General features: G+C 38.5%; 4 protein-coding genes across 5 annotated transcripts in view; 1 reads left to right on the plus strand and 3 right to left on the minus strand.

The window, feature by feature from the left end:
- The window catches only part of LOC106627085 (putative uncharacterized protein DDB_G0279653), a 38,716-nt gene extending 33,072 nt beyond the window's left edge, over positions 1-5,644 (minus strand). Inside the window, exon 1 of the mRNA XM_014247088.3 lies at positions 4,525-5,644. The gene's annotated coding sequence lies outside the window, so the exon portion shown is untranslated. The remainder of the gene's footprint in view (positions 1-4,524) is intronic.
- Positions 5,645-7,237: 1,593 nt separating this feature from the next.
- On the plus strand, positions 7,238-9,931 carry eIF2Bepsilon (eukaryotic translation initiation factor 2B subunit epsilon). The gene is made up of 7 exons (XM_014246921.3): positions 7,238-7,418; positions 7,484-7,608; positions 7,664-7,855; positions 7,920-8,773; positions 8,842-9,066; positions 9,153-9,439; positions 9,507-9,931. The coding sequence occupies exons 1-7, from the start codon at positions 7,323-7,325 to the stop codon at positions 9,723-9,725; spliced, it is 1,998 nt and encodes a 665-aa protein (XP_014102396.2). The 5' UTR covers positions 7,238-7,322; the 3' UTR covers positions 9,726-9,931.
- On the minus strand, positions 9,739-22,288 carry mip130 (Myb-interacting protein 130). Of its 2 annotated transcripts, none has more exons than XM_070110333.1 (2): positions 22,130-22,288; positions 9,739-11,979 (listed from the first exon to the last, which is right to left on the minus strand). In XM_070110333.1, the coding sequence occupies exon 2, from the start codon at positions 11,959-11,961 to the stop codon at positions 9,982-9,984; it is 1,980 nt and encodes a 659-aa protein (XP_069966434.1). In that variant the 5' UTR covers positions 11,962-11,979; positions 22,130-22,288; the 3' UTR covers positions 9,739-9,981. The 2 variants fall into 2 exon arrangements, with proteins under 2 accessions (XP_069966434.1, XP_014102398.2); XM_014246923.3 differs by having other exon boundaries at positions 22,126-22,279.
- Positions 12,601-20,733, minus strand: Rbcn-3B (WD repeat-containing protein Rbcn-3B). The gene is made up of 2 exons (XM_014246920.3): positions 20,312-20,733; positions 12,601-18,607 (listed from the first exon to the last, which is right to left on the minus strand). The coding sequence occupies exon 2, from the start codon at positions 18,587-18,589 to the stop codon at positions 14,135-14,137; it is 4,455 nt and encodes a 1,484-aa protein (XP_014102395.1). The 5' UTR covers positions 18,590-18,607; positions 20,312-20,733; the 3' UTR covers positions 12,601-14,134.
- Positions 22,289-22,484: the final 196 nt, after the last annotated feature.

The following is a 22,484-nucleotide window of genomic DNA, read 5'->3' on the forward strand; positions in this document are numbered from 1 at the left end:
AAGTACATATAAACTGTTAAATAATATATCTACTTGTATTTAGCATTTTATGATTCATTGTAAAAATCAGACGCGGTGAATGGCATAATACCCACGTCGACTTAAAATAATTAAGATTTTTGTAAATTTGTTTTTCTCCGAAATATGTTTATAAACATTTCCGTCATTAAGCTAATGTAAAAATTTTCGCATAGTCAGTTTTGGTCAAGATTTGCTTGATTGGTTTTTACTGACAAATTCTTCGGATTCGATGTGCCACATTAGTTGCACATTTACCTCAATCGCAAAGAGATAAAACGTTGCAAAATAGGAAGACAATATCGGTTATTACACATACATACATGTGTGTGTGCGTATTCGGTTTTGCGTTAGCAGTCACGCATCAGGTCATCAATGACTAAGGCATTTCGTAGCTGACGCCTATGAGCTATCGCCATTTAGTAATCGTTATGCGCCGCTCGGCAGCCATTGCTACCGCCAGTTTGGAGTCACTCGGTCTGTCGTTAAATAAGCGGGGTAATTAAAATGTAACTAAGATGAGGCGGCAATATTGCAACGCAAGAGGCTCACTGAGTGTGCGTAGACTTTTGCAACCGAATGTGCGTTAATATCAACTCACATACGCACAAATGCACTGTGTCCTCATTAACAGTTGCACTTTTGACAACCGCTGCGTAAGATTTCATTTTGACTTTTCACGCAGCTTAGGTTGACGTCCACACGTATGTCCACAATTACCGTTGCCTCGCTTTGCTTAAAACTCTAGCTTTAGCTGTAATTGCCAACATACACACATACTAAATGCATTAGGCGGAGAATCACACATCTGCCGACACACTGGCATGCAAATATAAGCACTTGCGCGATTCGTTTTGCTTGCCTCATTTGTAGACTCATTTATGGAACGGGCAAAAAGTGATAAAACGCATTTGAAAGTGCAGCAAAACACAATAAAAACTCCAACAAAGTACACATATGTATGATACACTGTGCTGCAGCAAATCTTAGTTCGGCTGTATGTGTGTGTTGACTTGTTATTTGTGCAACCCCCTTCGCAACTGCTGGTTAGCTGTCTTTATGACAGCTCTGCTCTGCGGCTCTTCATGCACTTCTCCATAAATGTTTTCTGCTTACTTTTATTAAACGATTTCCCATTTTAATTATGCATGTTTTACTGTTCTTTATTAGCATATTTTCTTTTATGTAATTGCTTCTAATGGCAGTGAGAAATTGGAAATTGAAAAAAAGAGTGCTTTGCTAGAGAATCGGTAGTGGTTAAAGGCGAATGCTGAGCAAAAGCTATTAATTAAAAGTCTTATTAAGAGCAACTGCAGGAGAGATTTTTAATTTCTAAAAGTTTTCCGGAATTTTAGTCAAGAATCTTTGCTGGTTTTCGTATTCTTCATTTGGCCATAAAAGTTTAAATTTTTTTATGCTTCTTTCATGCTTTTACTTCGTGTTCTTTCTATCACCACTTAATACAGAAATGTATAAAAATTTTGTTTGTTTTTACTAAAAACAAGAATACATCTCAGATTTGTTCGTGGAATATATTTTACTTTGAAAAATAATAAATATTTTTGACACAATATTTTATGGAGTTAATTTGTATTTGTACTTTATTTCTCTTTTTATGCTATTTCTTTGGCTTCCCTAATTTCTTCTCAATGATTACCATTAGTGTCAATAAAAATATAAAATATTAATATTGTTGTTAATTTCAGTTGGGAGTTGCACAGTATCAGCTTCTTTGCCTACATTTTACAATAACATAACATATGTGTATAAGATATACATACATACGTACATTCACTCACTGTAAGCAATTATCTAATTTGTTGTATATTTTATTGCACGCTAAAACGATTAGCGATTTTCTCAACTTGAGTCGAGTGTGTTGTGAAAATAAAAGTTAAAAGTTATTAAATTCACTTTTCATCCACGGTCGTAAATATATATGAGTTTATGTAACTAACATGCAATTGGAAAAAGCAATATTTTGTGTGTTTGCCCTCGTTTAAATAAAACACTGGTAAATAGTCAGTTTGGCGGATGAATTAACAAACTCGCTAAAATTTTTAAGTTTTAAATTTTTTTAGTATAATATTACAAAACATATTTATAAAAAAAAAAAAAAACTAAAAGAAATTAGAAGAAAAAATTGGGATTTTGCATAAATGAATAATAAAATTCATCACCCGATAGTGAGCGCAATATCCGTAATACATAATTTGAGAAATAAGTTTTTGATTAATTAAACGCTGTGAAATGCCTTTTAAATTTATTTGAATTAACTCAGTCAACAGACAGTTCGGTTAGTCAGACTATTTTGTTAGTCTATAAATGTACTTATCCCTAATCGTTTCGAACGAGACAGAAAGCAAGACTGAAAATAGTATGAGAGAAGATAAGTATGATGAGAGCCTAAAACTTTATACGCAAGCAAATAGGCAGCGCCACACATAATATTTCGTAGTCTAGATTATAATATTTAATTACCGTATTCAATCGATAGTCGATTTTGAGCTGAAACTACTTCATTTTAATAGTAAAACATACAAGCTAAAGTTCTGGTAACACTATCCGATAGTCATATAGGATCACAAACTAGGTTTGGCGGCCTCAATGCTCTCACAACAATTATGCTTCGTCGACACGAATACAAGATACTAAATATAGGTTATGCGCTATAACTTTATAAGAAAATTTTTAAAAGAAGGGGAATGCAATCGCAATTATACCATGACTGTGAGATTATTATTTTCCAATAAGACAATTTGTTGTTGTTTCGTTAATTAATCATTGACGAAGTTAGTTAAGTCTTAAGTTGTTAGCCAGTTATTTTACTCTAAACGTTAGCGCCTTTTGTGGGCATTAGTGTGGCAATGTACATAGGCGTGCACTTTGCGGCAAAAATAAATCATATAAAGCTGCTTGTAATGAGCATTTTGGGACTGGATGTCAGTATGTGAGCAACAACATCAACAAAAACACCAATTTGTTGGCACACGACCTCGGTCTGGCCGCAAATGCCTCCAAACGGTGACGACCTCGATTTTGTATTATTTCACACACACACATACGCACATAAGTTTGTAAATATGTGGTGTTAATGCTGCTGCATATGAATTTATGAGATGATGACTGCTGTTTGCAGTTTTGAGTACACATGCTTTTTTATATATAAAAAGTACATATACATACTTATAAATGTTGACATAACATATAAAAGTGAGAATATTCTCGCAGAAGTATACAAGCTGTAGCGCATAAACTTATAATATTTTATTTATTTTTCCTAATTAGTTTACGAATGATCTGACATTGTTTTTAAGGTCACAAAATGTAATTAAACTTCATTTTCTTTATCAAATTACAACAATAAACCTCCGCGAATATAGAAAGGAGTTGGTAAGTTCATTCTAGTATTTCTTCTAGACAAAAAAATTTCTGAGTTGTTTTGCCAGAGAACGTATACCATTTACGTTCTCTTATTTTGCTCTAGTCAAGTCGAGCATCGTATGATAAGAATAGAGTATATTTTTTTTACTTCTATATGCGGTCAGTCATTCTAAATTCAAGTTTATGAGTGGTAATTTTTGGATTCAAATTGAAATGATTGCGATCGATTTTTCAGAAACTCCATCGGACATTGAGGGTATAGTGGAACAATTTTAAAATAACGATTTTTTTCTTATATCTATAGATTATGTTATATGTATCTTTAAAAAAAACATATGTACTAAAATTTTAAATCGATATCTCTTACATTTTTTTAGTTGGTCTTCTAAAATGAAACCGCTCAGCTCAATCAGCCTAATTAATCTAGTCAGTTTATCTTTAAATGGTCACTCTCAAATTTCTTCTGCATGTTCTTCATACCTTCTCCATACAATGACCTAACCTTGACTCTTGATCTGGTCAAAACGTTAACTGTAGGGTAAAATCTTTTATCTTAACAAGAATTTTATTTAGGTTTCATACACGAAGAAGGCCGAAATCATTATACCAGTGGATGAACATTTTTATAAGCCTTCGGAAATCGCATGTAAAATATATTTACTATTTTTTTAAATTTACCGTGTATTCTTAAAATATATAGAAGTAAATGTGTCCTTAAAATTTTAAAGTATTGATACAGCGGCATTTTTTTAAATTCCTAAAAATCGCCTTTTTTAGGCTGTCACGCTAGATTCTTCCCTTAAATTACTTTTGGGTCCGACAGGTGGCGTTACCAAGGATATATAAAATATTTTTAATTAATATTTTTTACATACATTTCTATAACCATGCAAACGGTTCGAGGATATGTCAGTTCTTAAAAGGTTTGCAAAAGTCACACTCTCCTTTACCTCTTCGGTTTATACTCATACATAGTATATTTTAACCAAACATTTAAATTTTCAAAATTGAATTTGGCACTGCAGCACCACTATAGCAACAACAAATTTCATAATTTGATTTTCAGTAAAATTCCCACACTGATGCAAGTGCAGTGTAATTTGAGACGATTGTCGAACTTACCACACTTGTCAGAGCTGTCACATGTTTGTTTGGAATTTGCACAAATTCACGTTGACGTCAACTGGAATAATATTGCACAGCTTATTGTTGTTTTTGTAATTTTTATTACCGTTAAATGTGAGTCTAATTGGGTATTTCGCTATTAATTCTGCCAGACAAGGTTTTTGCTTTTGTTCTAAAGACATAAAATTTTTGACAGTGAAACTCAACACCATTTAAATTACGAAATTAACGGTTTTTTGTTTTGGTTATTTTTGTAACACTAATTTGACTTGCAACACATTTGGTTATCGTTGCTCGAATTCCAAGCATTAGCTGCAGTCCACTTTCATGTTTTCGATGTGCAGTCAGTCTTTTATTACACTCTTCGATGAGGCGCGCCGCGCTGCTGACCCCTTTGTTGCAGCTTTTATTGGCTGTGCCAGAGTAAGTTAGCATTTGCAATTCGCTTTTGGTTTTTCGACGTTGCAATTAGTTCTGCTGCGTTTGTTGCAATTCGTTACTCTTGAACTCACCATCACTCACTCGCTTGCACAAACTTAACCAACAGATTTTTAAGCATATAAATATTCTTTGTAATTCGATGATGTTTCGCTTCTAATTAATTACACGCTATCCGTATGTTTGCATGTATTTACCACAAATTAAAATCTGTTTTTTATGCGCGTTTTTTTGCACGTAACCCAATTTCGTAATGAAAAAGTTTTACTAATTTTTTGTTGATTATTTCTGCTACCACTTTTGTTATTTTAATTATTTCCGCAATATAGTCCAAATATTTGTTGAAACATGTGCACACATACGCTTCCGATACGCATCGTTAACGCTAAAATCCACCACGGCGGCTTTGTTTGGAGTTTAATGTTTGGTACTTGAACGCTTGCTGCCACAGAATAGACCCATCAAAGTCGGCTCGCACGTTGTTTTTGTGTTTCTCATGTTCCACTACAAGTGTTGTAGTCTTTTCCGTCAACTGAATTTCCACCTGCGAATCCGTTGAAATGTAACCGTCAACTGAATGCTGAGTCAGAAAGTCGAAATAGCTCTACTTGCGCTTGGCCAGCGCCAACTTCAGTATGGGCGCCGAGCGCGCTGTTGAAACTGAGTTCGGATTACATTTGTCTACACGACCGGCTTCGCTGTTTGTCGCCAAACAACAAAGTTACTTACAACCGAGTCTTTGGCGTGGATGGTATCGCAGAAAACTTGTAAAATTTATTTCAATACTCTCCGCCGGAAAAAATTTTGTGCCTCACTTCACCATTACTTCTTCTCTTCGTTCTGCATTTTCCACTACTGACTATTTCTCATTAAACCTTTCTCTTCCTGTTCTTGAGCCAGCATAAGAAATTGCATTCTTCAGCAACGGTGTGTTGAGTTCTCGGCGGTTGTTGGTTGAGTTGAAGTCACTTTTATATTACTTTTCTCTATTAATTTTAAAAACGTTTCTTAATTTTTTGAGCTCATGTATTCAATATTTAAAAAGTGATAAACCGATCGCTTAAAACACGTACACATAAGTGTACACTGTAGCTTGTGTGCTTTAACCCTGTAAATCGCATTTTATTCTGTGAGGATTGAAAAATCAGTGGAATTTATTTTTAATGTATAAAAAAAAATTATATCGAATTTATATACAAAGTGACTGCAACTGAGGGTTTCTACGGGTAACGGAGAACTTTGGAATTCATGCTTTTTACACGTTTACACGTTTTTTATTAGCTTTAGAATGCATTTAATGCTTTGGGTGATGAGCTGACTGACCCGAACACTTGGACACTACAGCGGATTTCGGTCGGAGTCACCATCGAATGACGGTCTCGGTATTTGCTCGAAATGATTCTCTTTGCAGCAGGTGCTTTTAGGTTGCTGCTCCTTCTCCTGCTCAGAGAGAGTTTATCAGTCTTCTTGCCATCCTTGGAGGGGCAAACGATACTATGCTGGAAGGTGTTGTTGTGAGGTCTCGCTTCTTTTTTTGGCCGCAGCACTTGTCGCCTTGTGGTTACCCCTACTTGAGAGCATATCGTCGTTTCCACGGCCGTCGGGTCTACGTAACTGGAAGGGACCCGGTTTTTTATCCGGCCAAGGACTGTCAACTCGGCAGAATTCTCCCGCTACAACAACAATGACAACAACATATCATCTTATTTCGCATGCTAGTTGTTGTTGTTGTTGCAGCGGCAGAATTCTACCGAGTTGACAGTCCTTGGCCGGAATAAATCCGGGTCCGTTCCGGTTACGTAGACCCGACTGTCGTGGGAACGGGTTTTAATTTAACGCATGCTAGTCAAACAGCGCGCACTCGTCTGGGGATAGGACCTCCATGAAACTAAGAGTTCGGTTAGTTCCAGCGCCGTTCCTTCCTGCACCGGAATTATTGCAGTCGATTTGTTGTCGGTTTTGTTCATGTTGTTTTTGTTTTTTCACCCATACTGTTTCGTACGACCTTCGACTCATCATACCATACACATTTTTAATTCTGTATAAAAGCTTTGTTTAGACATAATTTATTTTTTTTCAAAATTTTTAATTGAAAGGATTAAATCACTACTTCATTATTTCTACAGTCACTCTAAACACATTTTGCATTATAAAATTAATTTATTAGTCACTATTTTTTTTTTTAACACTGTATTATATTTCGATAAATTCCAAAAAAATGTATTATCGAGCAATTTTTTCGTTGTCATCGACTATGTGTATCGATGCTTAATTCGTATTCCTAATTCATGTGCGGTTTAGCATTAAAACATTTTCAACATTTTAACTCATCTAATAACAACTAACAAGAATTAGCAATGAATCAATTTGAGAAAAAAGAAGTTATTCAAGCGGTACTTATTGCCGACAATAATATGGAGCAGTTACGACCATTTTCGGATAAAAACTCAACTGTAAATGAAATTGTGATGAAAACCCGATAGCCACGTCGTTAACAAATGTGTCCTCTTATTTTCAGGCGCTGTTACCTTTAGTCAATGTGTGTCTTCTAGATTACGCTTTGGATGCTCTCAATCGCAGTGGCATAGAAGAAGTGTTCGTCTATTCCAGTTTGTATTTGCAAAGCGTTCGGGAGCATATTAAGTAATGTATATATATTTTACGTTATCTTCCCTTCTATTCAATGTTTTAATTTCAGGGAAGGCATTGCATCACTCAGTTCGTGGGCGGTGAATATGACAGTACATGTGATTGGCGGTGAAGGCTGCCGTTGTTTCGGTGATGCAATGCGCGATTTGGACTCTAAAGCACTTATACGTGGTAATTTCATACTACTCGGCGCAGATGCAGTAACCAATGCAGATTTGCGACCAATATTCGAACAACACAAGTGAGCTATATGAAACACTTTAAATATAAATGTATATAATAGGGACTTTGCATAATCACTGCAGGAACACTGTTAAATATGACAAAGGTGCAGCGGCGACATTGATTTTGAAAGAGGCTGCAACTTGTAACGGGCGCACTGGCAATGAGGTTATGATTGCAGTCGACCGACAAAATAATCGTCTTCATTATCACCAGCGCTTGCGCTTGCATGGTAAAGAATCACATTTTGAGGTGCCCTTGGAAGTATTTCTTCACAATTCAGAAGTGTCACTACTTCATAATCTGGTCGATCCGCAAATTGCTATTGGCTCCCCATCAATGCTATCCTTGTTCAGTGATAATTTTGACTTTGAAACCCGTGACGATTTCGTTCGTGGCATACTTATAAACGAGGAAATTCTCGACAGTCGCATCTATGTATCATTGCTGCCGCGTGGGCAGTATGCACGCAAAGTGAATAATTGGCTGACATACTGCATGGTCAGCCAAGATGTAATGAATCGTTGGGCATACCCACTGGTACCCGATATGGGTATAAATTGCCTTGCTCAGCAATATGTTTACCTTAAAAACAACATTTATAAGAGTCGAAAGTCGACGGTCATAAAAGCGGCATTAAGAGAAAATGTCGTAGTACAGGCCGGTAGTCATGTGGAAGCCGGTACTTCTGTGAGTTGCAGCGTTATTGGGAAGAACTGTAAAATTGGCAAGAATTGCGTGCTCGTTAATGCTTTTCTCATGGATGGTGTGCACGTTGCCGATGGCTGCAAATTGGATTGTTGTGTAATAGGATTTGGTGCTAAAGTTGGTGCTGGATCTGTTCTTGCAGAAGGTACCGTGTTGGATGCTAAAAGTGTTATACCCCCTGGAAAGGTGCTCAAAAACGTTATAATAAAGTCTGCGTTAAGCGATGACGGTAAGTACACATATATATATGTTATTTAATAATTTTCTTTTAAGCAATTTTTGTTTTTATTTTGATAGACGATTTATTAGAAAAACTTGGTGAACAAGCGTTTATCATAGACGATAAACAGGATACACAATCGACATATGCCTCCGATTCCGAAGATGATTTACTACCTACCACAGCCACTGGTATACCGAAAGTGGCTAAATTGCCACCGATCTGTGATGAAAGCGACTACACATCGAGCAGCGACGAGGATGAGTCACGAGCGGTCACACCTCTTGTCGACGACACAAATAGTAAACGTTTTCGTTTTCTTAAATTTCTTCTCAAACTAATACTTCCTCTTGCTCTTGCCATTGCTATCCAATTTGCTTTGCTGCAGTCTTTTTGGCGGAAGTGATGGACTCACTGGCACGCGGATTCCAGGAAAAATCAAACCCAGACTTCCTAATTTTAGAAATAAACTCGTCTCGTTATGCCTACAACATGTCTCTAAAAGAGGTGAATTTCAATGTGGTGAAAGCTATATTCAGTCTTGAGGATATTAAAGAGCCCGTGAATCAAAACGTTCTTTTAGCCATTAACAACATATTGAAACAATTGGGACCTGTTATGTCGAACTATATAAAGACTGAAGATGCTATGTTGGATGGTCTGCATGCGTTGGAAGTAAGTTCTTTTAGTAAACATTAAAAATTATATATACTCTTAAACATTTATTCATGTTATCAAACAGGACATCTGTGAAGAAAATGAATATGTGCGCGCCAAAATCTCGAAAGTGGTACATTACTTATATGACAAAGATTTCGTGAGTGAAAATGCTATTATCTCTTGGTATGCACAACTCGATGCGGACGAACACCGTACTTTGCGTCAGAGCTTGAAGGAACTCATCGAATGGCTCAACCAATCCAGTGAAGAGGAGGACGATGATGACTACGAAAGTGATTAAAACACATCTGAACTGCTAAGAAATCTAATTAAGTTTATTTTTATTATAAATACAAAGAATTCAATAGACAAGAAAGTAAGAGCATACAAAACAGAAAACAAAAATTGATTTTTGGAAAAAAAAGTAAAGATTGTCTAATTTACACAATAGTAATTGTTAGAATATTACCGTTAAATTAAATTAATTCATTAATATTATTTTATTAAGTCATGTTATACATTATTATTCATTATCGATTGCTAGAGCTCCAAAGCATTTATCTGTCAATGGGACCACCACCGGCAGTCGATATGGCTGAATTGCTCATCATTACGCTATTGTTGGCGGCGAGCATGCGCACATGATGCAAATGTATTTGCACATTTTTCTGAAACGTTTCAACATTCACTCCACTCAAGCTGGAGCGCACTTCTTCGATGCAGCCCTCGAGCACTTTTGAAACTTCAGCTGAATTGCCATCATTGCCCAAATGTGAGGCGACTAGTAACACGGTTGCTAGATTCTTTATGAGTGCCAGCACACCTTTGTTCTGCACTGTACCCTGATTGTTGCGCTGCACAGCATCCTCTGCGGCTTCGCGGCATTTTTCCCGCAGGTATGATGGTGCCAGCATTGCTTGTACTTGCGGATCGCGCGTTAGGTCACCAGCGAATGCCTGCACATCATTCAGATAATCCTGCATGTCGCGATTCATCTTCTCCATTGAAATTACGATCGAAGCATAGCGCCTTTGAAACTCCTCGCTCAGTTGTGGCATCGTCTCATTTGTGTTTTGCGATTCGTCTGATGATGAGTTGGAATTATTGTGTGCAGCAGCCAGTTGTTGTGATGCCTTTAATTCTGCCTCGTTGTTCATTTCGCTGAGACGTTGCAACTTAGAGCGCTTGGAGGCCAGAGCTCGTTTCAAACGCACTAAAGTCTCCAACAGTTTAGCCGGATAGCCATTGATGTTGTCTCTTCCGAGCACCGGATCCTTGAATGGACTCTCGATGACCTCCTGCGCCAAGACAGGATCACTCTTATTCAAATTCATATTCAGAGCCGAGCGTACATTGCGCATGCTACGCATGGGCGATGAGCTCACGCCGTTGAAGACGCTCATCAGATTAGGTCTGTTATCCCTGGTTATGCTTTGGAGTGGAAGCATTTCGTGGAAATTTTCCGAAACGATTTCAAAATCTGGTATTGAGTGTGTGCCGAGACCGTTGCGGTCGAATGTGATACGGTAAGTGGATGTCATTGAATCGTAGGCATCTACGGTGCCGCTAAAAATGCCGTCCTGTGGCACGCGCAATCGTGCCGTCACTTTGGTGCCGATGGGCAGTGGTAACGGGATTTTGTCCGGCAGATCGCGTATAAAATTCAAATCTTTAACGTCACCCGATTTGCGACTCTGCATATAACGTATCTTCTGTCGTCGACGCTCCAGTTCACGTCGCTCCTCGTCGAAAAATGCTTGCGAACAACGTCGTGGCTTACCCATTAAAGAGCGTATTTTACGCCATTCGGCGCGCGTCAGATGGCGTGTGCAAAGATTTGGAAATGATTCAGACAGACAAACTTGAAAATCATTCTCACCCTCGAACAGGGCTTTGTCGAGAAACGAATAGAACCACTCGAATATGACCCAACGATGCGCTTTGGGTAGTTTCAATAAATTGCGCAAACGCAAGCCGATACTCTGACCAATCTTTTTATCAGCCGGAATAATGTGTGTCAATGTAGTGGTACTAGTCGCTGGTGTAATCGAAATGCCACTATGGCGCGTGCTTGATTTTGGTGTGGTATTTGCCGATGAACCGGCGGCACTTGAATGTCGTTCACGTGTCGGTGTGGTCATTTCAGCGCTCTTTTTCTTCTCATCCGAGCGCATATAGCGCGAGACGACACCTTTGCGCTTTTTTAAAACCTTAGTGGGTGTTTTGTGTGGCGATGCGTTTGCTTTTATGGGCATTTTTCGTGGTGAGAGACTCATGCGGAGAGGTTTGTCATCGTTAATAATGTCGTCATCGAAAAATAACCGATTACGTTTACGTATGCGTGCCGGCATACCGCGGGCATTCAACATTTGTATGGGCTGTTGTGGTTGCGGCTTCGGTGGAGGTGCCGTGCCAACACGACGCAATCCGAGTGTGGCCAAACTGAACTCAGGCGGTTCGATGTATTCGTCCTCCGACATTGTGGGACTCGAAGCTTTGCGCGACTTCTTTGACAACGTTTCCGATTCGTCCGACATATTGAACTCGTTGTTATTCTAAAAAAAAGGAAGGAATTGAACACAATTAATAAATTTTCTAATTAAAAAAAAGGAGTGCCCAGTGTTTCGCATTGGGTAATAATAGTTATGTAAAGACCCTAACGCTATTTTTTTGTTGTAGCTTAAACAAACAGACTTAGAAGGCATTAGCCATGTCCACGACACCTTCAACTCAGCAGCATTTCTAAACAATATTACATGCACAGCCCTGGGTTTAGTTCTAGACGAGAAACCGATCCCCTTGAAGGGAAATAAAAAAAATTAATTGAAGTAATTTGAAGGAATGGTGCCGAGTCCTTGACCGCATAAAAACCCGAGTCCGTTACGGTTACCTAGACCCGATTTCCATGAAGAACGTATCGGTTGTGAAATAAGAGTCGGTAGGTGTGTAACGAACTGAAGGACAAACATATGCATAATTGAGCATCAGCGGAACTAAGTTTACTGCAACTAAAGTTTAGTTCCTCGTGATGGTAAAATTATTGATCTGATTTTTGAAGATCCAAAATTTAACAACACTAAGGAATTGGTTATAATTTTTCCATTTGTTTGTTCTGCCTACAAATTAGACTTTACTGGTCGTTTATTGCACGTCAGTCGTCAAGTAAAGACACGATGTTCGTTTTTTTATCGGTATAATTAATTAATACTTTTATTCAGGGACATTTAAAAGTAAGCACAATACAATTTCATTAAATTTAATTTAATTTCTTTAATACATAGTTTTCTTTCATAAATTTTTTCGATAGTAGTAAGTAATGTAATTTTCAATTATGGATATGGAGGAGGCAATCGATTGGATATATACAATACAATCGGCTGGTTTACACGATGCCTACATAACTCCAAAAAAACACGCGGAGAAAAGGGGTTACAATCCATTAAAACATTTAATTTAAATTTATATATGTATAGTATATATAAATATAAGTATGTATGCACAGGTATGCATTATAATTAATTTAATTGCAAGTGTAGTAGTTTTACAGTTTATTGTTTTAGTTTCTACCGTGTTTTCGTTATATGCCACCACATAAAATTCCTCACATATATGTATGTATGTATGTATGTTTGCAAGTATATGTATATATTTATATATATTCCCTTATTTTTGCAAAAGTAACACAGTAAATTCATAGAAATTATTTTTACAAAAGAGCAAAATAAACTTCGTTACTATGTATGTATGTTTGTAAATATAATATAATAACAGTTTAACAAATATTAATAACAGCATTTACATATTTATTGTAGTTCTCTCTTTTTTTACTTTTTAATATCGCATTTTTTTTTTTTAATTTTTTCTATGTATGTATGCAGTTTAGTTGTTTTTATAATTTTCATAATTTTTGTTAATTGTGTTTTAAATACATTTCGCATTTGCACTTGTGTAGTTTCGTATATATTTAATGTTTATATTGATCAGTTGTTTAGTTTAACAATTTTCATTTATGTAGTACTGCAATGCGACCAACATGGCTGCAGGTATGTATGTATGTGTGGACGTACATTGCAAATGTGCGTACCACCGTTAGAACTCTCTATTACTCGCATAAATACAACTAATAATTTATGCAACACAAACGTTATATACCCTCCACGCATGGGCGAACAGTGTCTTTCGGATGGCAGTTGAATACAGGGAAACAACAACGACGACGAAATGCGCAACATAAAATCAAAACGTCAAATTTGATATGAAAATTGATTTCGGAAACAAAAATAAATAAAAATTCACAATAGCACTTCAAAAGTGCCCTTTTTGTATTAAAATTAAGTAAACAATAACAAAAAGAATTAAAATCACTTTTGTAAACAATAACTGTTTTTCTTTTGCAAATTATTACAACTAAATACACTTTATAAGCGCTTTCAGTTTTGCTTGCAGCAAATGTAGGAACCGTTAAGCGTATTAAGTTAGACTTTGCCGTACAGTTAGAATAACAAAAAAAAAAACTGATGTTTAAAAATACTGGTATCTACCCGTTACTCCACGACAAACTGTTCGCCCTTACGCCCAGCCGTTCGTGCGCCTATTAAAAGCCTTTAAATCAAAATCCCTAAATATTAACTGCCTAGATGCTCGTACAGCTTTGACTGCATCGCTGCCGTCCTTAAGTTTTCTATTCCGTCCCAAACCACGCCGCACAACCTACACATTGAATCGCGTCTCCGAGCCGTCGGCCAACATTAGCGTGACTGTGCGATTGTTGATCCACACCAATTTGGCTAGACGCATCGGATTTAAGCGCGACACATCGGGTATGGGTGCTGTCGAGTAGCCTTTAGTGCAACGTGTTTGTGAATTGCCTAAGCCGAACATGCCGGTACTCGTCTGCCAGAAGGATAGCCGGTTTTCGCTGCACGAATAAGAAACAAGGAATTTGCCGTCCGGCGAAAAAGCCAACGAAGTTATGGGATGTGTGTGCGCTGGTATCATCTGGCACTTGTTTTGACGCAGTTCATAGATTGCCAGATGACCGTTGTGTGCGCCAACGGCAATACGTCGCGTTTGACCACAATGCGATATTTGATTAAATTTGCATATCGAGGGACATACCTCGGCTAGGCCGCGCGCCTTCAACTCATTATTGTCCACACAGTGCAGAGTAATGTCCATCACCTCTACAAGTAGGCTGGCGATTTCAGCTTGCATTTTATCAATGAGCATTTCAACGCACAATATTATTTCCGCCTTGGCTTTAAAAAGCACTGACTGGGTAATTGGTTGGTTAATGGACTGTGCATTCTGTTGCATAGTGTTGTAGCGTGCCACCTCGCGCGCCATGGTCGTTATGAAGGCGGCAGGCCTTGCAGTCGCAATCAGACGAAGGGCATGTCGCGCGGTACGACACGCATCCGCCTGTGGTGTCAATGGTAGTTTGTAGTTTAGATTAGGTACCGATTTGCCGGCGCAAGCGATTTCCAACAAACCGAGCAGCACTTTGCTTACATCTAAATATGGTTCCCATACTGTGAAGCCGCGTCCAAGCAAATCAATTGCTGCACGTCGAAGTGGCGTGTACTTTGGTAGTTTTTGTGAGGGTGGTGCGTAAAGCAAATGGGCTAAAGCCATAGACGTTAATCGGGCCAAATTATTGGCTATGCCAAAACCTTCAGCCACCGAGGATTTTCGTCTTTCAGCAGTTGCACGCTGTGGTGAATCTTGTGAAATGTCCTGTCCGAATTCGGCGCCGATTACGCCCAACAATATGACAGCCGTTGTCTGTTTGCGTTTCAATTCAGACAAACTGGACGGCTTGCGTATGATTTCCTCTTCCTCCTCCTCGTAGTCCTCGTCCTGATTGTCAACTGTGCCGATATGACCATTCGTGCCGTTGCCACTGTTGCCCTGTGCCGCCGCCAGCACTTGTGGCTGTGCGATGGGTTCGGTGTGCGTGTAGAGCGGTAAGTACTGTGCCCAACTATCCACCAGCTGTTTGCGCCCCTTCTTACCCATGCGCGTCAATTCACCAAGTAGAATCTGTTGGGCCGCCTCGCGGATCTCAATGCAATGATGTTGCCAACGCTTGGCCATCGCCTCAACTTGTGGCCGTTTGAATTTTCGTGGTTCTAATGCCTCGATCTTGTCGGGCAATAGGAAGCAATGGTGTGTGGACAATAAACTCCAGCCCTGTTTGATTTGCGATGTGTGATGTGCTATGAGCTCCTCACGCTCCTCTTCGTTACTCAGCGTGGATTCGGTACGTTGAGCCAATCGCTGCAATTTCTTGCTCTTTTCGCTATCGGGAAGAAAAGATGCGGCGTTCATCGACATCAGAGTATTGGACATCGCCACGAGTGCCAATATGTGGTTTGACGTCAATGTTGTGCTCAACTCCCAATGTAAACGTGATGTAAAGACAGCAGTTAACTGCTCTTGGCGCAGTAATTCAGGCGGAATATCGCGTTTCTTCGAGCTACTAGGCGTGGGTGGTATATTGTCGGGTATTTGGTAGTTGTTCTGCCATGTGGGCAACAGCAGCGACATGTAACCAGCCTTGGAAAGAACGCCAAACGAAACTGGCACAATTGGACGCAGCAGACCCAACTGTGATTCACACACTTTATCCAAATGTGGATCGAGACCCCAGGAGTGTAAAAGTGATAGCAATAATTGCGCCACTTCCATCACGTGTGTCACCTCCATTTTCGAAGCTATTTTGTTACGCAAGTCATCAGGCTGATCTTGCGTCTCCACGACTTTTTGAAAACTTTCGACTTTCGCTTGCACCTTCTTTTCCATTGCCTCCGTCTTCTCCTTGAACTTCTGCACTAGTCCGTGTTTATCCTTGTCTTTCAATATTTTTTCCATATCGCCAGCTTTGTTTTTCACCTTCCCAAAGAAATCGCTAATTTTTTTGGATGCATCCAGATGCACCGCCTTATCTTTCGGGTTGCTTAGAACCACACCCAGCGCCTCTAGGGCAGCGGGCGTCATTTGTGCATACTCTTCGCTATGCAATTCAAATATTAGTCCTTCAATGTCGAAAAATAATATATGACTTTCTGCATCTTTAGGATTGGTACGTAAACCTTGAATCACAAGCGGATTGCTGCGGTGTTTCATTAGGAAATCGAAGTTACCTTGGTTATGGCCTTGCAGTTGCTGCAGCTGATGTATGCCGCGTTGAGTTGCATGTCGTATGGCGTTCATATTCCGGGATTTTATGCCGCGGAAAAAGTGTACAGCCGGATTGGCCATTCCCATTTCTGAAGTGGCCGCGGTTGCACCACTGTGCCCACCACTACCATCTTCAGCAGACTGTTCGTCGCACGCCAATAGCACCTCTTCAGCCAGCATACCATGTAGCACACGATCCAAGTGACCTGTTTCCATTTGCCACACATACACAGAACCGTCTGAGCAACCAACGATAAGAAAATCGTCCAGTGGACGCCATTTTATGGATATTACCGGAAACAGATGACGACTCGCAAGTGTAACACATTTGCGTTCCTGTAAGCTTAATAGCGTTACCGAGTGATCTGATGCAACCGAACAGATACATTTCAGTATGCGGTTACTACAAGTCTCCGGAGGCACCAGCAGTTGTGTTATCTCGCCGGCATGCACGCAGAAGCGATGCAACAAACTGCCACTATACAAGTCCCACAAACAAACGGCGAAATCGACCCCACCTGATAGTAAATGAGACTTTTCGTAGCGTGGATGCACCAGTGAAGGACACAATAGGCAGTTGACACGCCCGCGATGGCCGTAGAGAATTTGATGTGACGGCCAATCGCTGAAGTTTTGCTTGATGCCTATTAACAGCTGCATCATAACGGTTTGGGTGGCAGGCACGATAACAATGGTGCCATCTTCACGTCCAATTACCAACCGACTTTGCTGCGGTAGGTAAATGCTTGAGGTTAGTTTGACGGGCGTTTCCGTGATACGCGATAGTTGATCGAGTATACCAACGGGCGGTGGATCCATGATAGACCAGGCCTCTACTAGCGAAGTACAGACAGTAGGTTTAAGCACTCTTGGTGGCATTTGTTTCGCTTGCAATATGCAGATGTTATCCAGCGGTACCTCGGGAACAGTCCATACGGAGATATAGCCCTCTGAATCTCCACGTAACAAGTAGTGTTGCATCTTGCCTTCTTCGCGTTGATATCGCAGCAATTTCATTGCGGGTGGACACGACAACACTTTATCGCCCGGTTGCTGCAGTACATAATATAAGTAGGGGGCATCACGTACCACTGATTTGGCATGGAACTCTTTGTTGTCTGGTATACAATTGGCAGGCAGCTTGTAAATATAGCCTTTGCCCTCGTCAGTCCACAGCATGACGCGATCGGAAGTGATGAAGTCACCACCTTGCCAACGTTCGCGTGTCGGTGCGATGACTGAACAGAGTACTGTAAAATCTCCCGCATCATAGATTTGCCAGTACTTGGTGCAAACAATTAGTACTGTGCGTTGATTTTGTGCACAACAATTCATGGTGATGGCATTTAAGCAACGAATTTCCTTCGATTCATTTTCATAGATCGGCTCAGCATGTTTATTCTCGTTACCAATTAGCGTCCAAACTTTCACGGTACCAGTGGTAGTGATCGCCAAAACGACATCGTCCTTGCGTTTCATGGGACGCAAAACGTGTAGTGCCGAAATCCAGTCGGGCTTTACTTTTGAACTGAGCTGATAAATTATTTCCAAACTAAATGGGTCCATTACGATTATCTCAGGGTAGTAGCCAATGCAAAAGAGACGCACATCTTCGCTGTTGGCTGGGTGATAGCTTTGAATTTGTGTGTGCACCTGTGTCAACTTTACCGATTCCATACATTTGCCATCGATGAGATCCCATGTGCACATTTCTCCATTTTCCGAAGAGCTGACGAGAAAATTGTTTTCAGGCAGTATGGAGGCACGTACGAGGCACAAAACTGGTGCCGAGTGTCCAACCAGCAGACAGCGCGGTGACATTTTCATAGTCATCGGGTCAACTTGCCACAAACAGATCTGACCATCGTAGCAACCGGTGACGAGTGTTGATTGATCATCGGATAGAAATACGCTGGACACGCAGTGGGTTGGTGCTGAGGGGCCCCAAAGTACCACCGGCACCACCAAATTTGTGCTGACCATGTCGAAATAGCGATAATACTGTGAAAAAATCGAAACATTATAGCAATGTTTGAAATTAACTGAGCGAAATGTTCTGGCATGGACGACGATAGATGCAGTTGCAAGTGTTTTTATAATTTCTTAGTTTTCAGGCATTAGAAAAAGTAATTAAATATTTGAAAATTTTTATATCGCGATATTTTTTTACCGTCTATCAGACGATCATATACGACGATCGAATTTAAACGCATATGGATTAATCATTCGTCAAGCAATTAATTAAAATATTGATATCCAAACTTTCTTAAAGTATGTTTTGAAATTTATACAACAGAAGCTTTAATTTTATCACCACTTCCAATAGTTTGTCTTATTTTTAGCAACGATTGACTACTTCTTCACTCGTGATGCGTCAGTGAATGTGTTGGTACGAGTAAGTACATTACCGCACACCCCACAACCCAAATCACATTTACCTTCGTCTTAACCATTACATTTTTTCAATTTATCTTTTTGGAGGTACAATTGAATTTCCACCACGACGACAAACACATTTCGCTAAGATTCAAGTAATGCTGATAAGTGATAAGAACACCAAAGCTGCCACCGTAGACAGCAATTGATAAGCTAATGCCGATAAAAAGTGTAAACATATGTGTCACTTGGTTCTTCTACGTGCACAAAAGGTAAGCTCATGTAGCTATGTCCAAGCGATATACCAATGACCATCGGCAATATACGTTAGCAGTGAAGGGACGGTAAAGAAAACTTTCACTTTCCAATAAATTGTTTGTAAATCTCATATTAATATAGACTAATTGAAGTAGATCGAAGAAAAATGGGATTGATTGACATAATTAAGCCTAATCAAATACTGTAAATAAAGCACCATTAATGAGTGATTACTTTGGAACATTAGAAATGATTAGATAGCAGTTTTGATTTAAAACTAGATATATATATATGTATATCAGAACAGTAATATGTTCCAAGAAAAAAGTAACAAATGTATAGAAAGGACATGAAGAACCAAACTTCCTATGGGGCTTATATTATGAATAAGATAGCCAAACATTTTTTCGCCAATAATTTATGAGTTACATAACCAGTATAGGCTTACGCTAGTATCTCGTTGAGTTTCTGAAATTTAAGGATAAAACAATGGCTTGAATGTGAAGAAATTGATAATTTCAAAAGGATGTATCCAGTTAAAATTTTAGGAAGCAATAGGGCTAACTAGCCACTTATAAAGGCGAAAGATATGTTGCCTATTCATTGTTAATAACGAAAATGTGTAAGATGTCGCTTTCTTATTATTACAGTATCTTTAATTCAAGTAAGTTGTTAAAATTGTTTTATTTTATGCAGTGATGACAGTTTCATGCACTGTTTCGTTCTAAACATGCGGACACTGAGCCATTTCTAATAATTTGTTCATTGAATTAAATAACGTAGAATTTCGGGTGGTCTTAAACAAATATATGAACGGACGTCATGCATTAAACAAATGCGAAAGCACGAGTTACATTAATTAAACTTGTCGCGGGAGCGAATAAACGCGACAGTGGCGCCCAGAGTTGATACCATCTTTTAGCTCTCTTCATTACCAGATGTTTTTCCCATTGTACACTAGTTTACCTACTATATGTACACAGTGAACACACAAATTTACGGGTATGTGGCGAAATGTGTTTGATCGTAATGGTTGCACACTCCCAAAGTAAATTAATTTCTTGTGCTAACATCGCAATTGTCCGCTTCTACTACTATGCCTCCTTTCGTCGCCTCCGCGGCTGTGCGTGTCTCCCAATGTCTATCACCCTCTTCCTTGTGCTCCCTCGTCGCTCCTCCTCGTCTAGACACACAAACAGCAGCGCAGCGACAGCGCCAGTTGCAGCAGTTATGGAACTTCAATGTCGCGCAGTATGCTCCGCTCCTCCTTCTCCACCTTCAGCGTTTGTTTGCTTGCATGCACTCCTCAACTTCCGTTATTGCTTAATGTACTCATTTACGTTCTTTATTATCACGACCTCACGCAATTAAACTAATTATTGCAAAATATTCCGAAAAATTCCTTTTCTATCACTTTTTTATTGTCTCTTGACTCAAGAAAGAAATGAAAATATCGACCGAGCAGAAAAATTATCGATTGACTTCTACGCAAAATGTCAAAACTGACAACGAATATAAAGCAAAACATAGATTGTTACGTTTTACTTCAACATAGTGCCAAAGCTTTGTTTAATAGGCTTATAACGTATCTGCTAAATGAAGTTTGTAAACTAAAAAACATTTTCAATTATTATTATTCAAACTTGCATTTTCAGTTAGAAATAATGCTCTACCAAATATATTTATCTTCAAACATCAATAAATATTTAAACCACCGAAAAATATATGTATATACATATGCAAAAGGACGCAGTGGACTATGTCATTAAACAAACATCAATATTCAAAATTATGTACATACATAGCCCCATATATAAAATGTGAACATTTTATACCTTTGTGCTATTGTTTTGTAATTTGTATAGATATTATACACCATACATTTACAATTAAATGCCAAAATATAACTCAATATATATGCAACCAATATAGATTATATTTTTCCACATTGTATAAAAATAGGACGTTGGGGAATGGCACTGCATTTTGCTCTAAATATACAAGAACATAAATATATCACTTTACTAGCAGCTTATTTTTCTCTATAACCGACTTTTCAAGTTAGTTCTTCTAACTTTTATTGATGTTAATGGGATGAAAGTGAAAGCTGGTGCTGGGTTCGCAATGATCATTATACTATACCATAAATTGTTTATGAGAATATTCCTTCAATACATACTTATTATTAAAACCACTAATAAATTATATGACCTAAAAATTGATCAATTCCAAATTTTCGGATAAAGTCCGTGGTATATTGACTATGATGTTATTTTGTGCTGAATGACAGTCGTCCGACGGTATAAATACGGGTCCGATCATTGTGCATAAACCCGACTGTCTTTGGAACGTTCAGATTCATATCATGCAGAATGCCTTAAGAGTGTTCAGGTACGAAGTATATAGAAGTATTCATGTCCGGATCTTGTAAAAACTATAGCCAGTAAGAAGTGTCAAAACAACGTATATGGCAGGTATACACCATCGAACCAGTTAGTGCGTCCAATGCAACGAATAATCAATTTCAAATTGCGTTGATGTATTAGAGGATACTTTTCAATCTAAGGTATTCTGCATTGAATTTATATTGCGGTCAAACGCATAAACAATTGATACTGGGTATGCACTATATACGCACAAATTTACTGCCCAGTCCAGCGTATGTTCCAAACGAACATTCCTCTATAATATTTAAATGCACATCTATTATTAGTGTTCGCCACCAAAGCTTTGCTAAAGATTCTTTCAAATCTTTTAATACCTTAAAATTACACATATTATTTATCTCTATGATGGTAATTCGAAAATCCAAACGCTCCCCATGCTTTTATAACATTTATCTTAAGAAGGCGTTAAAAAAGTTTTCAAAATAAATATGCACTCACTTACCTTTTAACCGCTATTTATTTCCAACTATTTATCTTTAACTTCTTGCTTTGTACGAAACTTTGAACAAAATCCAAATAGTTTTACTATTTTATTAAATTTCATAGTTTGAAAAAGAATTAATCGCCATCATTGACATTTCTATTTTTTTCGGGGTACGTTCAATGCGTACCTACAGATATGCATTTGCATAAAAATATTCAGTACATTGTATATTGTAATTAGTTGGCATTAAAGTGATTAATTTTTTAGTATTTTTTAGTAGTTATTTTATGTGGAACTGCCTTAATAAATGGCACTATTTTACAAATAAAATAGTAAACAAATGTTCAAGTGTAAGGGCATATCTAATCACTAA

This window comes from Bactrocera oleae, chromosome 5 (genome assembly GCF_042242935.1).
Source record: "Bactrocera oleae isolate idBacOlea1 chromosome 5, idBacOlea1, whole genome shotgun sequence".
NCBI classification, from domain to species: Eukaryota; Metazoa; Arthropoda; class Insecta; order Diptera; family Tephritidae; genus Bactrocera; species Bactrocera oleae.

Bases quoted from the DNA above. Each gene is read 5' to 3' on its own strand.
- Rbcn-3B (XM_014246920.3), bottom strand. From the start codon at position 18,589: ATGGTCAGCACAAATTTGGTGGTGCCGGTGGTACTTTGGGGCCCCTCA.
- mip130 (XM_070110333.1), bottom strand. From the start codon at position 11,961: ATGTCGGACGAATCGGAAACGTTGTCAAAGAAGTCGCGCAAAGCTTCG.
- eIF2Bepsilon (XM_014246921.3), top strand. From the start codon at position 7,323: ATGAATCAATTTGAGAAAAAAGAAGTTATTCAAGCGGTACTTATTGCC. The intron at 7,609-7,663 runs GTAATGTATATA...TTTTAATTTCAG, and splicing joins AGCGTTCGGGAGCATATTAA to GGAAGGCATTGCATCACTCA. The intron at 7,856-7,919 runs GTGAGCTATATG...TAATCACTGCAG, and splicing joins CCAATATTCGAACAACACAA to GAACACTGTTAAATATGACA.